We start from the raw sequence: 21,467 nt of genomic DNA on the forward strand, positions 1-21,467 counted from the left end.
GTCCCTCTGTTAAATTACAAATTCCTTGAGGTTGGAATATCTCAAAGGCATGATCAATGGCTCATTCGAGAGAAGACAACCTCCCACGTTATGACATCAGCCAGTATTGAAATCTGACATGTATGATAGACGTTTTCGCGATCTAAAAGTCATATTCCTGTTAACTTCCAGTGTAGTGAGAGAGGCTTTAAATTATTTAACTAGGCAAGTCAGTTAAGAACAAATTCTTATTTTACAAAGACAGCCTACCCCGGCCAAACCCTCTCCTAATAACCCGGAAGACGCTGGGCCAATTGTGCGCCGCCCTATGGGACACCCAATCACGGCCGGTTGTGATACAGCCCGAGATCGAACCAGGGTCTGTAGTGATGCCTCTAGCACCAAGAAGCAGTGCCTTAGACCGCTGCACCACTCGGGAGTCTTAAATGCTATGTCATACCGGCCAAATGTATGTATGTATGCTTGAACGGGAATAGCTCAGATACAGATGAAAACATGAAATGACCCAGGTAATCGACAGAACATCGCCGAGAGATGCGCAAAAACAACATAGCATTCAAAATGGGTGAATCATTACTTTAAGTGACCCCATACTTCTTTTGATTTCAAACGACAGGATTTCAAATAGGTCCAAGGGGGATATGACCGACTGTATGCAATATTGCAAGGCATGAAGTGTACAACCAGTGTCTGAACCTTTTTTCGTTGTCTGTATAAATTTGAAGTGACTCTAGGATCTTACAAGATCGTTAACAAAGTTTGACACAGCTAAACAGAAAACGGTAAGTCTGATTGAATAGACTTTGTAAGCTTTTTCTAACAAGTGCCTCCGACTGCTTTTTCCAATGTGTGTCGAAATTTGAATCACTTCTCACGCAATCATGTTTTGGAAAAAAAGTTAATCTAGAAAAGGGAGGATGGTCATCCTTGATTGTACTGCAATTGAAATCAGAGTTCATTAACACAGTATGCTTCAGTTAGATCAGATGCACTTAAAACACTTCCTAAGACCATTGAGATATTATCACCCAGATTCTTGTTCCAGGGTGTTACGGATACAGGTAGTGTGTATCCTGTATTTGTATTTATTTTCTCTCCTCCTCCTCCTCACAGGTGACAATCATCACTCCCCAATCAGTCATCAATCAGTCCCCAATCAGAAGACACCTGTTCCTTTTCCCTCAACCTATCACAGCCCCTTTCCCTTGGTTTAAAAACCCAGTCAGTTGTTTTCTCCCCAGATCAATCTTTGTGTTCATTCTCTCAATCGCTCGTGTCCAAGCTCTAGCTCCCTGTGTCTCGCTCTATATCTCTGTATTGATCTCTTTTGTTTTTGCAACTACATGTCACATTTGTCCGGTAATCCTGTGAGTATTGTTTGGTTGTTTGTTTATTTGGTGGGAAAAGGGGGTACCAAGACAAGTCGCCCATGGGCATACATTACCCGTAGGAATACTGTGTAAGTACCCTAGTTAGAACTGGGCGGACCACCCTCTGTATTTTTGGTTAGTTAGCTGTTGTGGAAATAGGCTAGTCTAGCTTAGGGGTGTTTTTGATTATTGTTTCTTTGCTTGGGTCCAGCTCAGCCCCTTTTCTCACACCCCTTTACCGTGTGTTTAAAATAAACCTTTTGAGTTTGACGGTAGATTTCAGTTGTCTGTGGTTTTTGGTTCTCACTGTTACATGTCACGATTTTAATTTGCATGATTTATGTTACGGGTCTCATATCCATCCCCCCCCTAGACCGCTGGGCCAAAGGGATTCGTAACACAGGGGTATACTGTTGATGTACATGTAAACCAAATGCTTATGACACTCATCACAACACATAATTAGGATGACAAGATTATCACAAAGAAACAAACCATACCAGTCAAACGTTTGGACACACCTACTCATTCAAGGGTTTTTCTTTATTTTTACTATTTTCTACATTGTAGAATAATAGTGAAGACATCAAAACTCTTAAAGTAATGATGGACTGTCATTTTTCTTTGCTTATTTGAGCTGTTCTTGCCATAATATGGACTTGGTCTTTTACCAAATAGGGCTATCTTCTGTATACCACCCCTACCTTGTCACAACACAACTGATTGGCTCAAACGCATTAACCTCTAGGGGGCAGTATTTTCACGGCCGGATGAAAAACGTACCCAATTTAAACAGGTTACTACTCCGGCCCAGAAAATAGAATATGCATATTATTTGGATAGAAAACACTGAAGTTTCTAAAACTGTTTGAATGGTGTCTAAGTATAACAGAACTCATGGCAGGCAAAAACCTGAGAAAAAATACAAGCAGGAAATGAACATTTTTGTGGCTGTACTATTTTCAAGTCATTGGGAATAAATCACACAGTGACAAAGGATTCATTTTGCACTTCCTATAGCTTCCACTAGATGTCAACGATCTTCATAAAGTTGTTTGAAGCGTCTATGATGAACAGAGACCGAATGAGAATTAAGGGAAGTTGACGTCCCTGGGAGGTTGTCACTTCATTATTGTGCGCACATGCGCGTTCATGTGAGGCTAGACATTTTTCAAAACTTGTTTCAAGACACAGGAGAGGTCGGGTTGAAATATTACTGATGTTTCACGTTAACCTGTTAGGGCTAGGGGGCAGCATTGACACGGCTGGATAAAAAACATACCCGATTTAATCTGGTTACCACTCCTACTCAGTAACTAGAATATGCATATACTTATTACATATGGATAGAAAACACCCTAAATTTTCTAAAACTGTTTGAATGGTGTCTGTGTATAACAGAACTCAAATGGCAGGTCAAAACCTGAGATTCCTTTACAGGAAGTGGCCTGTCTGACCATTTGTTGAACTTCTTTTCCATCTCTATCTTTTACTAAGGATCTCTGCTCTAACGTGACACTTCCCACGTCGTCCATAGGCGCTCAGAGCCCGGGAAAAAACAGAATGTCGTCATTCCAGCCCCAGGCTGAAACACATTATCGCCTTTCTCAAGTGGCCCATCAAGAGACACTAGCTTATGCGCGTGACCCCGACCGCCCCCGCCTTTGGGATTTTTTCCTCTGTTTGCCGAAAAGGAGATTCCCTGTCGGAATATTATCGCTTTTCTACGAGAAAAATGTCGTAAAAATTGATTTTAAACAGCGGTTGACATGCTTCGACGTACGGTAATGGAATACTTAGAATTTTATTGTCACGAATTGCGCCAAGCGCGTGACACTTCTTTACTATTTCGGATAGTGTCTGGAACGCACGAACAAAACGCCGCTATTCGGATATAACGATGGATTATTTTGGACCAAACCAACATTTGTTATTGAAGTAGCAGTCCTGGGTGTGTATTCTGACGAAGACAACAAAAGGTAATCAAACTTTTATAACAGTAAATATGATTATGGTGAGTGCAAAACTTGCCGGGTGTCTAAATAGCGAGCCCGTGATGCCTGGGCTATGTACTTAGAATATTGCAAAATGTGCTTTCACCAAAAAGCTATTTTAAAATCGGACATATCGAGTGCATAGAGGAGGTCTGTATCTATAATTCTTAAAATAATTGTTATGCTTTTTGTGAACGTTTATCGTGAGTAATTTAGTAAAATGTTAGCGAATTCCCCGGAAGTTTGCGGGGGGTATGCTAGTTCTGAACGTCACATGCTAATGTAAAAAGCTGGTTTTTGATATGAACTTGATTGAACAAAACATGCATGTATTGTATAACATAATGTCCTAGGGTTGTCATCTGATGAAGATCATCAAAGGTGAGTGCTGCATTTAGCTGTCTTCTGGGTTTTGGTGACATTATATGCTGGCTTGAAAAATGGGTGTCTGATTATTTCTGGCTTGGTACTCTGCTGACATAATCTAATATTTTGCTTTCGTTGTAAAGCCTTTTTGAAATCGGACAGTGTGGTTAGATTAACGAGAGTCTTGTCTTTAAAATGGTGTAAAATAGTCATATGTTTGAGAAATTGAAGTAATGGGATTTTTAAGGTTTTGAAAATCGCGCCACAGGATAGCAGTGGCTGTTACGTAGGTGGGACGAATTCGTCCCGCCTAGCCTAGAGAGGTTAAATGCCATCATGTCAGTGCAACTGACACGTTCGTCGTAGGAAGGAGACCAAAGCGCAGCGTGGGTATCGTTCCACATCTTTTATTTTAATGTGAAACTTTGCAAAACAAACAAACTACAAACAAAACACAAACCGTGACGAAAGAGGTGCAACATGCACTAACTCAAAATAATCTCCCACAAACACAGGTGAGAAAAACAACTACTTAAATATGATCCCCAATTAGAGACAACGATGACCAGCTGCCTCTAATTGGAGATCATACAAAAACCCCAACATAGAAAAAAGAAACTAGAACCAAACAACATAGAACTAGATAAACCCCCCCAGTCACGCCCTGACCTACTCTACCATAGAAAATAAGAGCTCTCTATGGTCAGAACGTGACAGCAACAGGAAACCTACAGCTGTGTTCCCCAAATATCTGTGCTCCCTCTTCTGTCACCCCGGGTGAATGGTATGGAATCAGTGCATAATAATGGGGGAAGTTTTGGAAATAAACAGAGAACACAAAGACGTGTGTCCTCTCGACCTCAAATCCGCATCTTGTGATTTGTAGTGAGAAAATGCACCTCTATTGCACGGTGATAAGCAAATAACCATGCACAAATTGTCCTATTTCATCATAATTGTAATTCAAAATATAAATCAATACATCTTTATAAATATTGAACATTATGGAAGATAAAAATCTTATCAGTCAAGGATAAAGAAGACACTTCAAATGGGAAGTAATGCAAAACAAATGTTTTTTTTTCTACAAAACCTCTACAAGTTTGTTTGATCATCTTTGAGCATCAGCTGATATGTTTTTTTCTCCTTTACAAAACATTATTTGAGAACCATCAGATGGCAGATAAACAAGTTCTATGAGTCATTATACAAGGTTCAAAGTCCTCCTGGGGATCTATGAGAAGCGTAGGCCATTAGGGTCTGCAGGTGGTTAGGTTGAAAGGTAAAATATATGAGGTAATCTACAAAGCTACGGAAGAGCACTCCTATAAACATAATAAAAAAAGGTGTCGAGTACATGGTCTGAAATAACAGAGGCCCCTTCCTGTGTCTCATTTATTGCATTGCCAATCTATCAGTGCGAGAGAGATTATAACATCATTTGACAGAACTGAAGAAAAAGCCAAACAACTCTCAAGTGGGTCATGTTCTGTTCTGCAACACAGCTACCGCATATCTACACTATATTGTTGGATTTAAAAGTTCAACATGCATAATACTGTATATGTGACTCGTTTTAGGAAACAAGGCGTATGTCACGCATCACTACTTTACAGGAGAGCCATTTGAACGTAAACTTTTTTGGCAGAAATGCCTTCTAGAACATGTGAACTGTCATTTGCCTTAATACAAATCTTGTATGCCATCTGTAAATAGGAATACAATTGTTAAATCATGAGCCTAGTTGGTTTAGTAACAGAAAAAAAGCATCCTTCCCGCTACCCATGATTGGCTAAAATAAAGAATGGGCAGGACATGCCGAGAGATGAGTTCAGAATGGTCTGCCATGTAGCACGCTTCTGTCTATTTGAGTTGGTCAGTATGTGTAGGTAATCCTGTCTAACACATTTAAATATATATATATATAGCGTAGTAGAACTACATAAGTGTTGCTCTCCACTTTCTGTTGGATCAAATTTTGTAATCAGTGGAATTTGAGTATGATAGCTAAGGTGATGGAGAAAACACCTGTCTCCGGATTACATCTTCAAACTAAGGGCAACCACGGCATCTATGACAAAGGGAGAAGCAGCCATCCATGTATAATGGGTAAGATAGTCTAGCTAGCAACATTTTCAGATATTACACGTTTCTAATTTTGTTAGAAAGTCGTTTTCATTTCATATTAAAGTGTACTGTTAGCTAGCTAGCTAACATTAGCTGGCTGGCTCGCTAGGTGTATATTATCCGTATCTCAGAGCCATTTGCTTTGCTAGTTATAGCCTAATGTTAGCTAGCTAACATTGAACCTGGTTGGCTCAAGTTGGTAGAGCATGGTGTTTGCAACGCCAGCATGGTGTGTGCAACGCCAGGGTTGTGGGTTCGATTCCCACGGGGGCCAGCACAAAAAAAAATTCATGAAATGTATGCATTCACTACTGTAAGTCGCTCTGGATAAGAGCGTCTGCTAAATGACGTAAATGTAGAAAAATATAAATGTTAGCTACCTGCAGATTCATGCAGGGTAGTAACGTCATGAGTTGGGATTATGGTTCATTGTTTAGCTACCTACATGTCTTAACCTCTCTGGGCTAGGCGGGACGAATTCGTCCCACCTACGCAACAGCCAGTTGAATCACGTGGCGCGATTTTCAAATACCTTAGAAATGCTATTACTTCAATTTCTCAAACATATGACTATTTTACAGCATTTTAAAGACAAGACTCTCGTTAATCTAACCACACTGTCCGATTTGAAAAAGGCTTTACAACGAAAGCAAAACATTAGATTGTCAGCAGAGTACCCAGCCAGAAATAATCAGACACCCATTTTTCAAGCTAGCATATAATGTCACAAAAACCCAGAAGACAGCTAAATGCAGCACTAACCTTTGATGATCTTCATCAGATGACACACCTAGGACATTATGTTATACAATACATGCATGTTTTGTTCAATCAAGTTCATATTTATATCAAAAACCAGCTTTTTACATTAGCATGTGACGTTCAGAACTAGCATAACCCCCGCAAACTTCCGGGGAATTTACTAACAATTTACTAAATTACTCACGATAAACGTTCACAAAAAAACATAACAATTATTTTAAGAATTATAGATACAGAACTCCTTTGTGCAATCGAGGTGTCCGATTTTAAAATAGCTTTTCGGTGAAAGCACATTTTGCAATATTCTCAGTAGATAGCCCAGCCATCACGGCTAGCCATTTAGACACCCACCAAGTTTAGCCCTGACCAAAGTCAGATTTACTATTACAAAAGTTTGATTGTCTTCGTCAGAATGCACTCCCAGGACTGCTACTTCAATAACAAATGTTGGTTTGGTCCAAAATAATCCATAGTTATATCCAAATAGCGGCGTTTTGTTCGTGCGTTCCAGACACTATCCGAAATGGTAAATCAGGGTCACGAGCATGGCGCAATTCGTGCCAAAACATTTCTAAATATTCCATTACCGTACTTCGAAGCATGTCAACCGCTGTTTAAAATCCATTTTTATGCCATTTTCCTCGTAAAAAAGCGATAATATTCCGACCGGGAATCTCCGTTTAGGTAAACAGAGGAAAGAAAACAAAGCATTCGGTCGACGCGGGCACGCGCCTGAGTCTCACAGTACTGTAACCAGCCACTACCCAAACGCGCTACTTTTTTTCAGCCAGAGCCTGCAAAGCCACGATTCAGCTTTTTGCCGCCTTCTGAGAGACCATGTGAGCCGTAGGAAGTGTCGTGTAACAGCAGAGATCCTTTGTAATGGGTAGAGATGGCAAAGAAGGCCAAGAAATGGTCAGACAGGGTACTTCCTGTACAGAATCTTCTCAGGTTTTGACCTGCCATTTGAGTTCTGTTATACTCACAGACACCATTCAAACAGTTTTAGAAACTTTGGAGTGTTTTCTATCCAAAGCCAATAATTATATGCATATTCTAGTTACTGGGCAGGAGTAGTAACCAGATTAAATTGGGTACGTTTTTTATCCAGCCGTGTCAATACTGCCCCCTAGCCCTAACAGGTTAACAAAATACTCCACTATGCAAGTAACCATTTCAATAGAATGTTAATGATGTCACTGTTGATAGATGTAGCTGGTAAATTAATTATTCTGCACACTCAAACGAGAGAGCTCTGAAATCGGATTAGATAGCCAGAGCACAGAATAACGGACAAACCTACGAATGCTCAACACCCATTGAATATGGCCGGTGCCAGTAAATGTTGGCAAAAAAAACCGTAAATTGTTGCCAGCAGCACAGTTGCAGTCACCAATGTTCTGTATAACATAAAAACAACCTAACCAGCTCTGCAAGGGCAGAGGAAAATAGTCAGAGTGAGTTGTGTCTAGAAGTAGCTAGCCAACGTTAGCCAGTTAGATTGGGTGCTTGACTGCTGTTGTTAGGACAGAACACCCTTAAGAGGGTGTAAACAATGCTGAATGGTTGTAGACAAAGAAGAGCTCTCAGTAGGTATACCAAAACATTCAAAGGCCATTTTCTCAAAAGTGAGGTTACACGTTTATCAACTTTCAAAGCGGAATTAATTTCCCATTGTTCCTCAACTGAAGTGTAGGACGTACCATTTTCTAGCTCTGAGTCTCTACTTTTATCCAATGTAAAATACACCATTTTAAATTTTGCTACAGAAGACCAAATCGAGCCGGTCTGTCACATATGACCTAACTAAGCAGACATAAGACACTAAACAGGACTAGGCATTTGTTGCTGCAAGTGAGGGCCCCACTCAAATCACCAGAGAGAGTTGTGAGTTCATGACTGTTGAACAGAAAACAATAAATCGTCATTCACACTGCCCTACAAGATGCTTGTCAGGATAAAGTGAGAATGACTGCTCGAGGGGCCACAGATGGACGGGCAGGCCTGCGCTTGCAGGTCGGCACAGGAACCCCCCTCACTCTCTCGGCCAGTTCTCAATGGTAAAAAGTCTGGTGGGGAGTGGGCCGGCAACTGGAGGGTTGCTGGCATCAAGTTCCTAGTCATAATTTCCTGTGCAAGGCACCACTTAACCCCTAAACGTCTGCAGGGGTGATGCACTTTGGCTGACATGTGGGGGTGTCTCAGGGTTTTTGGGATAAAACAAAAGGACAAAGATCTGTGTCTTGTGACAATAGACAAACAGAGCCTTGTCCCTCAGTCTGAGATCATAACGTTCCATCTGGAGGGAAAGTTTGCCTCCTCTCCACCTTCTTAATGCCCTTACCTCATTCTCCTATGATACGGTCATCTGATCTTTTCGATGAGTCCTCCTTTTCCTGGAACTGTGTGCTTCTACAGCATTCTGAGTTTTCTGAACACAAGCCCCCTCATTATGGAACAGTTCACCTATTATGCCGACCAGATCTAGTTTCACCCACAGGCATGGCCATAAACAATATCAAGGGAGCCTCAGTTGATATCTTAGGCACATATCTGGCAGTTCATGGCAATGTGTCCCTAAAATGACCTATGTTTCTCAGCATACTGATATAAACTGGGAGATGTTGACGTGCCTATTAAACAATGTAGAATAAATCACTCGTCAACAACAACGGCAAAGCGTCTTGCAACACAACGAGAAACGGAAGCCAATTGAATTACCCGCTTTATCATTTATGACTGTAAGGTTTTCCCCCTCAAATGTAAAGCCAAAGGAATGCCTTTGCTGATGTCGGTGAATGCACCCGTATTGTGTTGTCTAAAAGGCAGTGAGTCATTTGAAATGATGAAAACAAATTGGTCTGTGTGCAGGGGTTGGGCGATACGGCCCAAATATATCACGATATGTTTCACATTTTTGACGGTCTTTGGTGGTCTTTTATGTTTTTTAATAATAAAAGTTTTACATTTGCTCTATGAGTTGTGCATGACCCTAGAGTGGCAACACATACATTCTAAGTCACTTTAAATAGGGATTTCTCAACTCAGGTTGTTTTATTCTGTTCAAAGAAACTTCAAAACAAAAGTTGATATGATTTTAGCTAATTTACACACTGCCACATAGGGCTGCACGATATGGGTAAAAAAATCTAGGCCTTATTTTTAACAAAATATTGCAATTGCGATTTAGATCAAAACTAGCCTAGGCAGCCGATAGACGATAGTGCAGATCTAGAGGCCACTAAGGTTGATGTGCATTCCCGGTAATACAGTCGTGTCCCTTGTGGACTGGCTCGTATATTAAGTATCCTCCATTCAGGCTTAAAGGGCATAATTTTCCTCTTAAACTAGCTTTAACACAATTTTCCACGTCCATTTTGGGATTTTCACACCACTTAGGATGTTGCACACCCTTGGCTGAATGCGGTGTGCAACATCCTAAGTTGTCTGAAAATCCAAAAATGGTGGTGGAAAATCTGCTGGCTCGCCAATAAAGATAGTTAATGAGGAAAATTATCCCCTGATGGAGGATGCTTTATGTATGAGCCGGTCCACGGGCGACACGAGTGTATTACCGGGAATGCACATCAATCCTAGATGATAGCCACTATCGGCTGCCTAGGCTAGGTCAAAACACTTAGCTGAACTGTTGGAATCATGGAAATATAATGATTATTCAGAATGGAATAGTAGGCACTTTGAATACAGTGTTGTTTGACATGACACCAAATTAAAAAGCCAGGGAGGCATTCATAGAATTAGAAATTAGATTTCTAATAGGATCTCTATGGAGGCGTTATTGTCACAGGGTAGGAACCAAAGTGTTGGTCAGTGTTTCCCAGGGGAGTCGGATCCTATCATCTTTGGCTACATTAAATGTTGTATCTTACTTCATGTCGCTAAGCAGCATCTATTCCTCTCTGATTTAGAAGATGCTGTTGCACAAACAACATGCTGATTTAAGCTTACACCAGCACAGATATTAGGCTGTATTAGCTAGCTACGTTTGCTCTGACTCAGTAAATTTATTAGCTAGCTAGTTAGCTAGCCAGCGAGCTAACTAGCGATTAGTGGCTAATGATTTATTTTAGCCACAACTTGCTATGAAAAGACAACTAGCTGTTTGCAGATGGTAACATACTGTACACAAACTAAGTGTAATTATATAACACTTGCAAATGTATATTCAGAAGCAAAGTGGAAAGCAGCATAGTTGTCATCAACATATTGTTGCGTCTGCTGCAATGACCATGCAAACTGAAGAGTGAACAGTCGGCAAACAATCTTGTGGCCGAGCAACAACAACTGCACTCCTTGAGTGACAGGGGGAGGAGTTTGGTGAGAGAGAAGACTCAAGTAGTGGAGTAAAGTATAAAAATGGAGTGCCGTATCACATTTAACAAACCAAAACATTGAAATACCATTCTAGGAGGTAAAGAAAAAAACAAAACTGGTCCATGCATCAATACCGGTATACTGCCCAGCCCTATAATATTATCATTTTAACTAGGATCTCCATTCAACCCCCAGAAAAGCTTTTGTCATTCATTGACAGTTTAAGAAGACTTGATCTAGGCCAATCAGTCAGAAAAAAGTGCAGCTTCTGAAAGGGTCCTGCTGGGGTTGGTTCCCAAATTGTCCCATGTTGGGGAATAAAAGATTTGAAAATCTAGGGTTGAAATAAAATACGTAAACAATTACCATTCCAAAGGGATTTGTTTTTTGTACAGATATTTTTCTCATATCTTTAGCCTAATAGTGGCACAAATGACAATTTAAAAAAAATTATAAGAATGTAACCTTTATTTAACCAGGGGAAACACATCGAGACCAGGGTCTCATTTACAAGGGTGCTCTGGAAAAGAATAATCAACATTTACAATTAAAACAAATCACATTCAAAAGCGACAGATAAAATTACAAATCAATCAAAACAAGTGCAGTTCTCCTTCACCGCATTCCTAATTAAAGTCCCGAACTGACCCTTCGAGACCAGAGAGTCAAGCCTCAAAGTGGCCTGCAGGTCATTCAATGATCTAGGGGCACAATAACTAAAAGCAACCTTCCCGGACTCTGTGGAGACACGTGGAACCTCTAGAACCAGCCAGTCTTGAGAGCAAGTCTGATGGTAGCTGGATTTCCAATTAACCTCTCTAGGGGGTGTGGGACGCTACCGCCCCACCTGGTCAACATCCAGTGAAATTACAGAGCGCCAAATTCAAAAACAGAAATAGTCATTATAAAAATTCATAAAACATACAAGTGTTAAACATCGGTTTAAAGATTAACTTCTTGTTAATCCAACCACGGTGTCAGATTTCAAAAAGGCTTTACGGCGAAAGCATACCATGCGATTATCTGAGAACAGCGCCCAGCAGACAAATCATTACAAACAGTTACCAGCCAAGTAGAGGAGTTACACAAGTCAGAAATGAATCACTTACCTTTGATGAACTTCATAGGGTTGCACTCCCATTTACTCAATAAATGTTTGTTTTGTTCGATAAAGTTCCTCTTTATATCCAAAAACCTCCTTTTGTTCGCACGTTTTGTTCAGTAATCCACAGGCTCAAAGGCAGTCACAACAGACAGACGAAAAATCCAAAAAGTATCAGTAAAGTTCGTAGAAACAGGTCAAACGATGTTTATAATCAATCCTCAGGTTGTTTTTAGTCATAATAATCAATAACATTTCAACCGGACAATAGCTTCGTTAAAATAATAGGAAAACAAGAAAGGCGTGCTCTCGGTCGTGCGCATGAAAAACCTCTGGGATACTGCAGTGTCCACTCATTCAAAGTGGTCTTACTCCCTGATTTTTCAGAATACAAGCCTGAAACAATTTCTAAAGACTGTTGACGTCTAGTGGAAGCCATAGGAAGTGCAATTTGAGTCCTAAGTCAATGGATACTGTAATGGCATTCAATAGAAAACTACAAACATAAAATAATCCCACTTCCTGGATGGATTTTTCTCAGGTTTTCGCCTGCCATATCAGTTCTGCTGTCCCCACAGACATTATTTTAACAGTTTTGGAAACTTTAGAGTGTTTTCTATTATATGCATATCCTTGCTTCTGGGCTTGAGTAGCAGGCAGTTTACTTTGGGCACGCTTTTCATCCGGAGGTGAAAATAGTGCCCCCTACCCTAGTGAAGTTTTAAGAAGTGATGAGGTAGTATGGGAGTTTCTGGAGAACGGCTTTATATACAAATATCAGCCAATGTTGGGCCCTTCTGGTAGTCAGAGACTCCCAGCCAACAGAACTACTGTATATGAACGAAAATTGTCTCCTGTGATAAAAAATGCAGGGCTGAGTAATAGACTTAATCTAAAGGTTTTAAAACAGAGGCTGCTGCGTGCATGTAGATTATATCACCATAGTCAAGTACTGGGAGGAGCGATGCTTTACCAATCTTCCTCCTGTTTTCAAAAGTAAGGCAGGATTTATTTGTATAAAGGAAACCGATCTTAATTACCAATCTTTCTCAGTTTTTCAATGTGTGTTTTAAAAGACAGTTTTCATCAATCCAAATACCTACATACTAATGAGGGATTGGCTTAATTTAGGCTCCCTTGAAGGTGCAGCTACACAGATCTTTAGGTTCAATTTGACAAGACCTGGAGAACAACAAACTTGGTTTAATTAACATTTAACACTAATTTAAGATCTGTAAGCAATTCTTGAATTGAATCAAAGCTGAAGGTCGTTAATGGCCTGCTGCACTGAGGGGGCATCCGGATAGAGATGTTGGCCCCAGTTATTATTCAGGGACAAGCCAACATTATTCATGTAATCAACAGTAAAGGGCTTAATTCTGAGCCTTGTGGCCCTCCTTTGGTTATGTTAAGAAAATTAGACTGAACTCCATCAGCAGATATACAGGACATCTATCATGCAGGTAATTTTTTAACCAGCCGTAGGCCACTCGGCCTAGACCAATTTCGGGTAGCCTCTGTAGCAGGACTGCATGATCAACCATATTGAATGCTTTCGACAGATCAATATAAAAGGGCAGCGCAGTGCGGTTTCCTGTGTAGTTTGTTAACTATGTAATTTATGACTTGAGAAGCAGCCGAGATGGTGCTGTGTCCTGGTGAGAATTCAGAATACAATTTCTATCTAAAAAGGACCACACCTGAGAATTTACCAAGAGATCTACATTTTTTTGCTAAACATGAATGTTTTGAGATTGGCCGCTAATTATTATGATCACAGGGATCACTACCTTTGTGGAGTGAGAGAACAAAGGAATAATACCCAGAAGAATGGATAGATAAAAAATATGTGTCAAGGGCTCCACAATCAGAGGTGCAGCAAGCCATAGAAGACACGGGTCAAGCATGTCTGCCCCAATGGACTTCTTTAACATCAATAACTAAATGAGTGTCCAGAACTTTCTTAGTAGTGACTTGCTGAAGAGAGAACAGTTGGTCAACATTTACAGGAGCAGGCATGTCTGTGACTGAACAGAGATGCATCAGAGATGCATGTGTCATGAACATGTGTCATGAACAGTCTTTTCAGAGTTGTCCTTATTGCCCCTTTCAAATAAATCGCCCGCTGCTATAAAATGTTGGTTCAACTCGTTGGTAATTTGAGTTTTGTCTATTATATTATTGGAGTTTAACAGAACCTCATTGGCTAGAGAGGTGTGACTGCTTCTTTTAAGCAATTCAGAATATCAGATGTGTCTGGTTTGATCTGGTTTGGCTAGTACCTCACTGTGCGAAAATGGCTGGAAGGATTTTGAAGTCTGATATCTTAAAATGACACTAGCGTTTGGGACTTCTGTGTTATCAAGTTGTTTATTTAAATAACACAGAAGACAGGCAAGGAAACTTCCAACTTATTTTCCCATTCATTTTCCCCATTGGAAACAAGTGAGAGAGTTCAATGGTGCATATGGAAGATGCATTCAAGGTAAAAGTCATATTAAAATGTGGATGGAAAAGAAATGCATTGCACTCTGATGACCACCAGGTTGTACCCTTTTCATGCATCCAAAATTTTTGCACGTTTGGTGACGAGGCCTAAATTGCATTCTCTTTCAATATGACCATAGCGCATAACTTATGGCCTGTGGGGGGGAGGCATTCTAACGACATCGCCAGCAGTAAGACTTGAGCTCGATTTCCAAAAAGACAAGTGCTGACGGAGTGGGTACCACTTAAGCTCTGCAGACTCGGTACCGGGCCTTAATCATATCCCCTCAGAAAATGACGAGATGGGAATGCTATGCCTTGAGCAATTTGGCAGGGTGTTCCTTCAATGCTTCAATAAATAGCTCTGGGGAAAACAAAATGGCAACCAAAATGACCAAAAGTCATTGAAAACTGTTTAATCAAGAGGTACTCTGCATGGTCATAGTCCAGCTGAAAATTACTTCTGTATCTCTACTATACTAAGGACCATTTCATTGGCCTTCCCATTGTAACAGAAACCAGGGAGCTTGGAGCTTCTGTCAGTGAACAATTGAGAACATTGTGCCCATAATTGGAACCCTCAGAGTGCAGCTTAGAAATGTTTTTCCAATAGCTAACACCTGCGTGAGATCTGTGCCAGCTTTAAGCCTTCCTGTCATGGGATACAATATTAGACTCCCTGCATGGAACCACTGCATTGTGGATAATCAGTGTCAGACCCAGTATAGTATGAACCCCTGGGAATAGAAACCGCAAAGCCACAAAAACACAAACCCTAATATATACATGATCCCACTGCCAGAGTTTGTCTGGCAGTGGGGAAGACATACGGACCACTGTAGCAGTTAGCGATGTTGGGATTAACTATTTAAATTCAGTCAATTCCGGAAATGTTAAATTAAAGTTGAACTACATGGGTAATTGTGATTTTTGGACTATTACACCAATTGATTCTTTATGAATATAACTATATAAATGCCTTATGAGCCTAGTTCAACTGTCGTACCCCACTATAACCCAACATATAAGCTTGTTTTACTCCATTGTTTGTAATCAATGCAATTGTAAACAAACACTGTAGAGCATCAAAACATTGTTCAAACTATAATTTTGATATAATAGCTGGTTAGTCCTTGCATCCATAGTCAATGAATTTAAGAGTGATACATTTCTCCATCCCGCAGAGGGGTGACTACTTTGTTATAGTTTGAACTGCAGACTGCCCTTTTATGAAGCAATGTCTCCTTTTGTATATAGTTTATTTATTCAAACGAGACCAAAATAAACAAACAAGATACATACACATGCACAAACATATACAGCCTAACATCTCTATTCCCACCCACCCTATCCCATCAAGAGGTAGGCAGTCCTGTAGCCTGTGAAATGGCCAATAGGCCTACTGAATGATGTAAGTGCATACAAAACAACACAAGACAAAAAGAAAACAATGCATTGGAGATGTGCCAACAAATATTACAGGTCATTCTTCTTTTCCATTTTTACATGGTCATAAGATTCATACGGAACATCATCCTATACATTGGCCAATGTAAACACAATTCAGGGAGACAATTTCATTCATCATCAGGTCATAATCTGGTATGGTTACACATTGAAGGGAGAATATCATTCATGATATAGAAATGTGGGGGTATCTAAGAGCATGGATAACTAGTTACTAGCTCCACCTGCTGACCACTGCAGGAATGGACCCCATACTAGGTCAGTCAATGCCCTTACCCAATGTCTCCTTCTTTTCAAAGAGGACTTTCTTGGACATTTCTCCAATTTGTCACATTAAAACAAATCAAATGTAAATGCAATTGACCCCAACAACCCTGAAATCTGTAACCGCTTATCTTTCAAAGGAAAGCAAGTGACCATGACAAAACCCTAGACATTACTAAAATGGCTAATGAGTTAAACCATTTGATTTCATGCCACTGGGGTGCTCCCAGTTATTAAAGTGGTAGAACTACCCACTATTTGATCCACTCATGCACAAGGGCAACATCAGTGCAATGTTCCCATGGGCAGTGACCCTCCCACACATCTCTCCATATAGAAAGTGTGTAAACTGCCTCATTATACTCTGCTGTGCAGGGCCCTGATGAAGTCAACATGCAACTGTGAACCCACCGAGCACCCGCCCAAATTCCGGCTCAGAATTATGAAGGGAAGCGATGAGAGACTCTTCCATAAGCAGCCCATCAACATTGAAATAACAAGTGGGGGCATGAGGGGGTACAGATAGGGATAAAGAAAGTGCCCTCTCCTACACACGATGGCCACAGGAACTGTAGATAGTAGGAAGTGTCTGAAATAGTAGCCATGACGAAGCACACACCCAACACTATGAAAGTATTTACCAGTGAGGGAAGGATGTGGTGGAAGAGTGTTGGGGGTTGGAAAAATACCCATATTAAGTTACCCTGGGCTAATTAACAACGAAACAGACCGATTTTGGCTTTAGGGTTGGTCTTTACAGGTTGTGAAACATTAGCTCGGCTATTCAACTGTGACCTGCACTCTAATGAAAGCTGAAGCCATCAACCTGTTAACGTTTCAACACTGAGCTGCACCACTGCAGTTCACTTCATAAAATCAAGCAATTTTGCTATCATAACAGGTACCACATGAGTAGTGTAATATACAGTATGACCAAAAATCTTTTACAAAAGTAAATCACACATTTGTGCATGTTTTAGGGCAATTATGTTTATGTGGCATACTCAGCATCTCAGTGATCACCCAAAAACAAAGTAATATGAGAGCCATTTGTTACACACCAGCTGATGGACTTCAACCAAGGGACCAATATGTGGGTGAATGCTACCAGATGGTCTTTTAGTGGGATTTTTTTGTTGGTCTTGACTAAGCTGATAGGCTGTAATGGATAGATAGAGCTGTACCTCAAGGCAGCTCTAATAGGCAATACCAAGCACAGATGCCTCAGCCTCACTGCTGAATTGCTGCTCTTAGATATCGGCAATAAAATTCCTGTCCTTGAGGACTAATTTTATAACATGAGTGCAGAGCATGACTTGCCCTAAGGTCATTTACAATGTGACTTATTTAATTTAGCTGGCACATACTCTGAATGTTTCAGAGAATCACATGGTGTTTCCTACATTTCTGAGACTTTTCAGATTCACTCTACAGATTCACTTAGTGTCGGACCAGAGACATCTTGTCCACTAAAGCCTGTCAGTGGAGCAAGCTGTCTAGAGATAGCAGTGCCGTAAAAAGAGATAGTGTAAAGCCGGATGATATGAATGTGAGCACTGAAACTCCAAATACACCACCCTGATCAGGGTGAAATGGCATCACACTCCACCACTATACTTATTTGACAACTTCGTAATCTGGAGCCATTTTCAGTACCTTTAAACAACTACTTATTGTAAATATTTATGGGGTCTTAATATGGCAAACAATGTGTCTCTTCTTTTTGAATTACTTATTCATAGAAATGTACACTATATATACACAAAAGTATGTGGACACCCCTTCAAATTAGTGGATTGGGCAATTTCTGCCACACCCGTTGCTGAGAGGTGTATAGAATCGAGCAAACAGCCATGCAATCTCCATAGACAAACATTGGCAGTAGAATGGCTGCTCAATGACTTTCAACGTGGCACTGTCATAGGCTGCCACCTTTCCAACAAGTCAGTTCGTCAAAATTTCTGAAATGCTAGAGCTTCCCCGGTCAACTGAAAGTGCTGCGAAGTGGAAAAGTCTATGAGCAACAACGGCTCAGCCGTGAAGTGGTAAGCCACACAAACTCACAGAACGGAACCACCGACTGCTGAAGCGCATAAAAATCGTCTGTCCTCAGTTGAAACATTCACTACCGCGTTCCAAACTACCTCTGGAAGAACTGTTCGTTGGGAGCTTCATGAAATGGGTTTCCATGGAATAGCAGCCACTCACAAGCCTGAGATAACCATGTGCAATGCCAAACGTCGGCTGGAGTGGTGTAAAGCTCGGCGCCATTGACTCTGGAGCAGCGAAAACGAGTTCTCTGGATTGATTAATCACGCTTCACCATCTGGCAGTCCGATGAACAAATCTGGGTTTGGTGGACATGAGGGGTTTGGTGGACGCTACCTTCCCGAATGCATAGTGCCAACTGTAAAGTCTGGTGGAAGAGGAATAATGGTATGGGGCTGTTTTTCATGGTTCAGACTAGGCCCCTTAGTTCCAGTGAAGGGAAATCTTAACGCTACAGCATACAATGACATTCTAGACTATTCTGTACTTCCAACTTTGTGGCAACAGTTTGGGGAAGGCCCTTAACTTATTCAGCATGACAATGCCCCTGTGCACAAAGCGAGGTCCATACAGAAACGGTTTGTTGAGATCAGAGTGGAAGAACTTGACTGGCCTGCACAGAGCCCTGACCTCAATCCCATCAAACATCTTTGGGATGAATTGGAACGCCGACTGTGAGCCAGGCCTAAACGCCCAACATCAGTGCCCGACCTCACTAATGTGCTTGTGGCTGAATGGAAGCAAGTCCCCGCAGCAATGTTCCAACATCTTGTGGAAAGCCTTCCCAGAAGAGTGGAGGCTGTTATAGCAGCAAAAGGGGGACCAACTCCATATTAATGCCCATGATTTTGGAATGAGATTTTCGACAAGAATGTGTCCACATACTTTTGGTCATGTAGTGTACCTACACCACCTCCTCTCCAACATTGTAAGAAGCGTTTTATGTTTCATGTTTTTCCATTTTAGGAAATGTGCCTGCTGAAGTATTTTAAAAAGTTATGTGCAGATTCAGAAAAACGCCTAGAAAAGAAAATGCACTCATTTGACATAGAAACCATGAGCATATCTGTTTCCACATTACTACCTGGCAAAGAGAAGAAAGTAAATTGGAGCTCAACATGTGGTTTAGAGATTTTGCCACGGCATGCTTAGGCCAAAAGTGAATCCTGAGAGCCCCCACTCACTGTACCATAACAGCAGGGTGGGATCTAATCATGAGATCGGAGGCTAGAAAGGTCAGTGTTCGGCTGAGAGCTGACTTAACTGAATATAATGAGCTACCATCCTGGTACACTGATGGCATAGGCAAATTATTGCTCAACCCAACTTCTCCCCAACTAGCAGAGTAAAAATGTTGCATGTGCACCCAGTGGCATCCAAAACAGGTTTGTTGCTGAACAGAGTTTATGTTGGACAGGGAAAGGAAAAATTTGTTTCTACCAGTACCATTTATCTTTCCCCCATCATGCTCAAGGCCATTGAAATACCTGCAACTGGTGTCTATATGTCTCAAAGTTGAAACAGTCACCAAGCTAAAATAAGATCAACTGTCATGCAAGTATATTCAAACACAAAGGTGGGCTGGTTGAATGTATCACACCAAACCACAAAAAATTAAATAATCACTTCCCATGTGCTCAATGTAACACGACAGCTCATTTGACCATGTAGAGAGCAGAATGCACGAACTATGACAAGCAATTCATACAACCAAAATGTAATCATTTTCATTTCAAAGTTACCGTGTATATGTACTGCTTGTAATGTGTGTTGCAATGGTTTATTCTTTGAATACATGTGACAGCTAGTTGATATAAAGATGGCATGCCAAAAGATTATGTATAGAATGTACACTACATGCCGGGGTGTCCTTCACTCCTTTATGTGCACATGAAAGAAATAAAATGACTATAAATACTCCATTTAAGTCTGGGAGGGACAAATCATATAACACGGAATCCAACTGTGACCTTTAGCCCTTTACTCTGGTTTTATTACATCATCTCAAACTATATATATATATAAACTTCCAACTTCAGCTTCATCAAGTCCCTCTCCCTCAAAAGTAGACTCTTTATCCTGCACCTAACTTACATTATGCTAAAGTCTCTTTATAGCCCATCTATAGCTCTCCAGAAAAAAAAAAATGTTTTACCTCTGGGGGAATGTGTGTGCGTTCATGTGTGTGTGTGACACATTCTTCTACATTTTAGTTAGTCACTTGCCAACCGGCAGACTTGGACATACATTGACATGCAACCGGTTTGGGTTATGAGGAAAACACTAGTGCCATGCTTGTTTAGTCTTTGCTCACACCATTGTTGTTGCCGAAGGGTTGAGTTGCAAACGGAAATACACTGGTTAGTCCCCTGAACCTTCATATAATGCACTTAAAACACACTGTGTCAGGATGAGCCCAAGAAACACGAGACAAATGTCCAAGGACTACTGGGTGACAAAAAAAGAAACAGGGGGTGGGATTGGGGATGGTTGAAAATGGATTCCCAAAAAGGGGATACATTTTAACCAGTGATTACCTTTCTGGTTACTAACTGACAAGCACTGATACCCATCATCCTCGTCGGGCAAAGAGTGGCACTCCATAGGGAGGCTGCCCTCATCGAGGACTGTCCAGCAGCTGTCCTGCAGGACCTCGCAGAAGCTGCGGCAAGGCCAAGGCGGTGGCAGTCCCCGGGGGCACCTGGGCACCAGCAGAAGGCAGAAAAACCACTCCAGGCTATGGTGGCAGCGCGACCTCAAGAGCCACGCCCAAGAGCCCAAAACAGCCCGGACCTCCTTCACGCTGCTGTGATTGAAATAGTTGGGCAACACAAAGCTGTCGCCACCCATGGATTTGCAGAAAGGCAAATGGAAATCTATGGGCCAGCAACGTGGGGATTCCGGGGCTGGAGTCTCACTAGTAGCTAAGAGAGAGTGGTTGCTGTCAAAAGGGTTTAGAAAGTCACCTGAGACAGTGTATTCATCAGAATACTTTGTCGAGTTAAAATTATTGGCATACCAACTAGAGCTACTGTTAATTACTCTATTGCTACTGGGAGTTGTCTCAAGAGAGACATTAACACTTGGGACGGGCTGACTGTCTATGGGGAAAACCATAGCATTCCACTCAGCTGTTCTGTTGTG

The 21,467-nt window shown here is 41.1% G+C and overlaps 1 protein-coding gene across 3 annotated transcripts in view; it reads right to left on the reverse strand.

The window, feature by feature from the left end:
- The window catches only part of LOC106581675 (collagen alpha-1(XVIII) chain), a 210,717-nt gene that overhangs the window by 92,682 nt on the left and 96,568 nt on the right, over positions 1-21,467 (reverse strand). The window contains exon 1 of one of the 3 annotated variants that reach the window (XM_014163882.2): positions 20,861-21,188. The exons of the other annotated variants lie outside the window; for them this stretch is intronic. Coding sequence (XP_014019357.1) covers positions 20,861-21,173 — 313 coding nt within the window. The 5' untranslated portion in view covers positions 21,174-21,188. Of the gene's footprint in view, positions 1-20,860; positions 21,189-21,467 lie in introns of those variants that run through there. 3 annotated transcript variants of the gene reach the window in all.

This window comes from Salmo salar, chromosome ssa21 (genome assembly GCF_905237065.1).
Source record: "Salmo salar chromosome ssa21, Ssal_v3.1, whole genome shotgun sequence".
Lineage (NCBI taxonomy): Eukaryota > Metazoa > Chordata > Actinopteri > Salmoniformes > Salmonidae > Salmo > Salmo salar.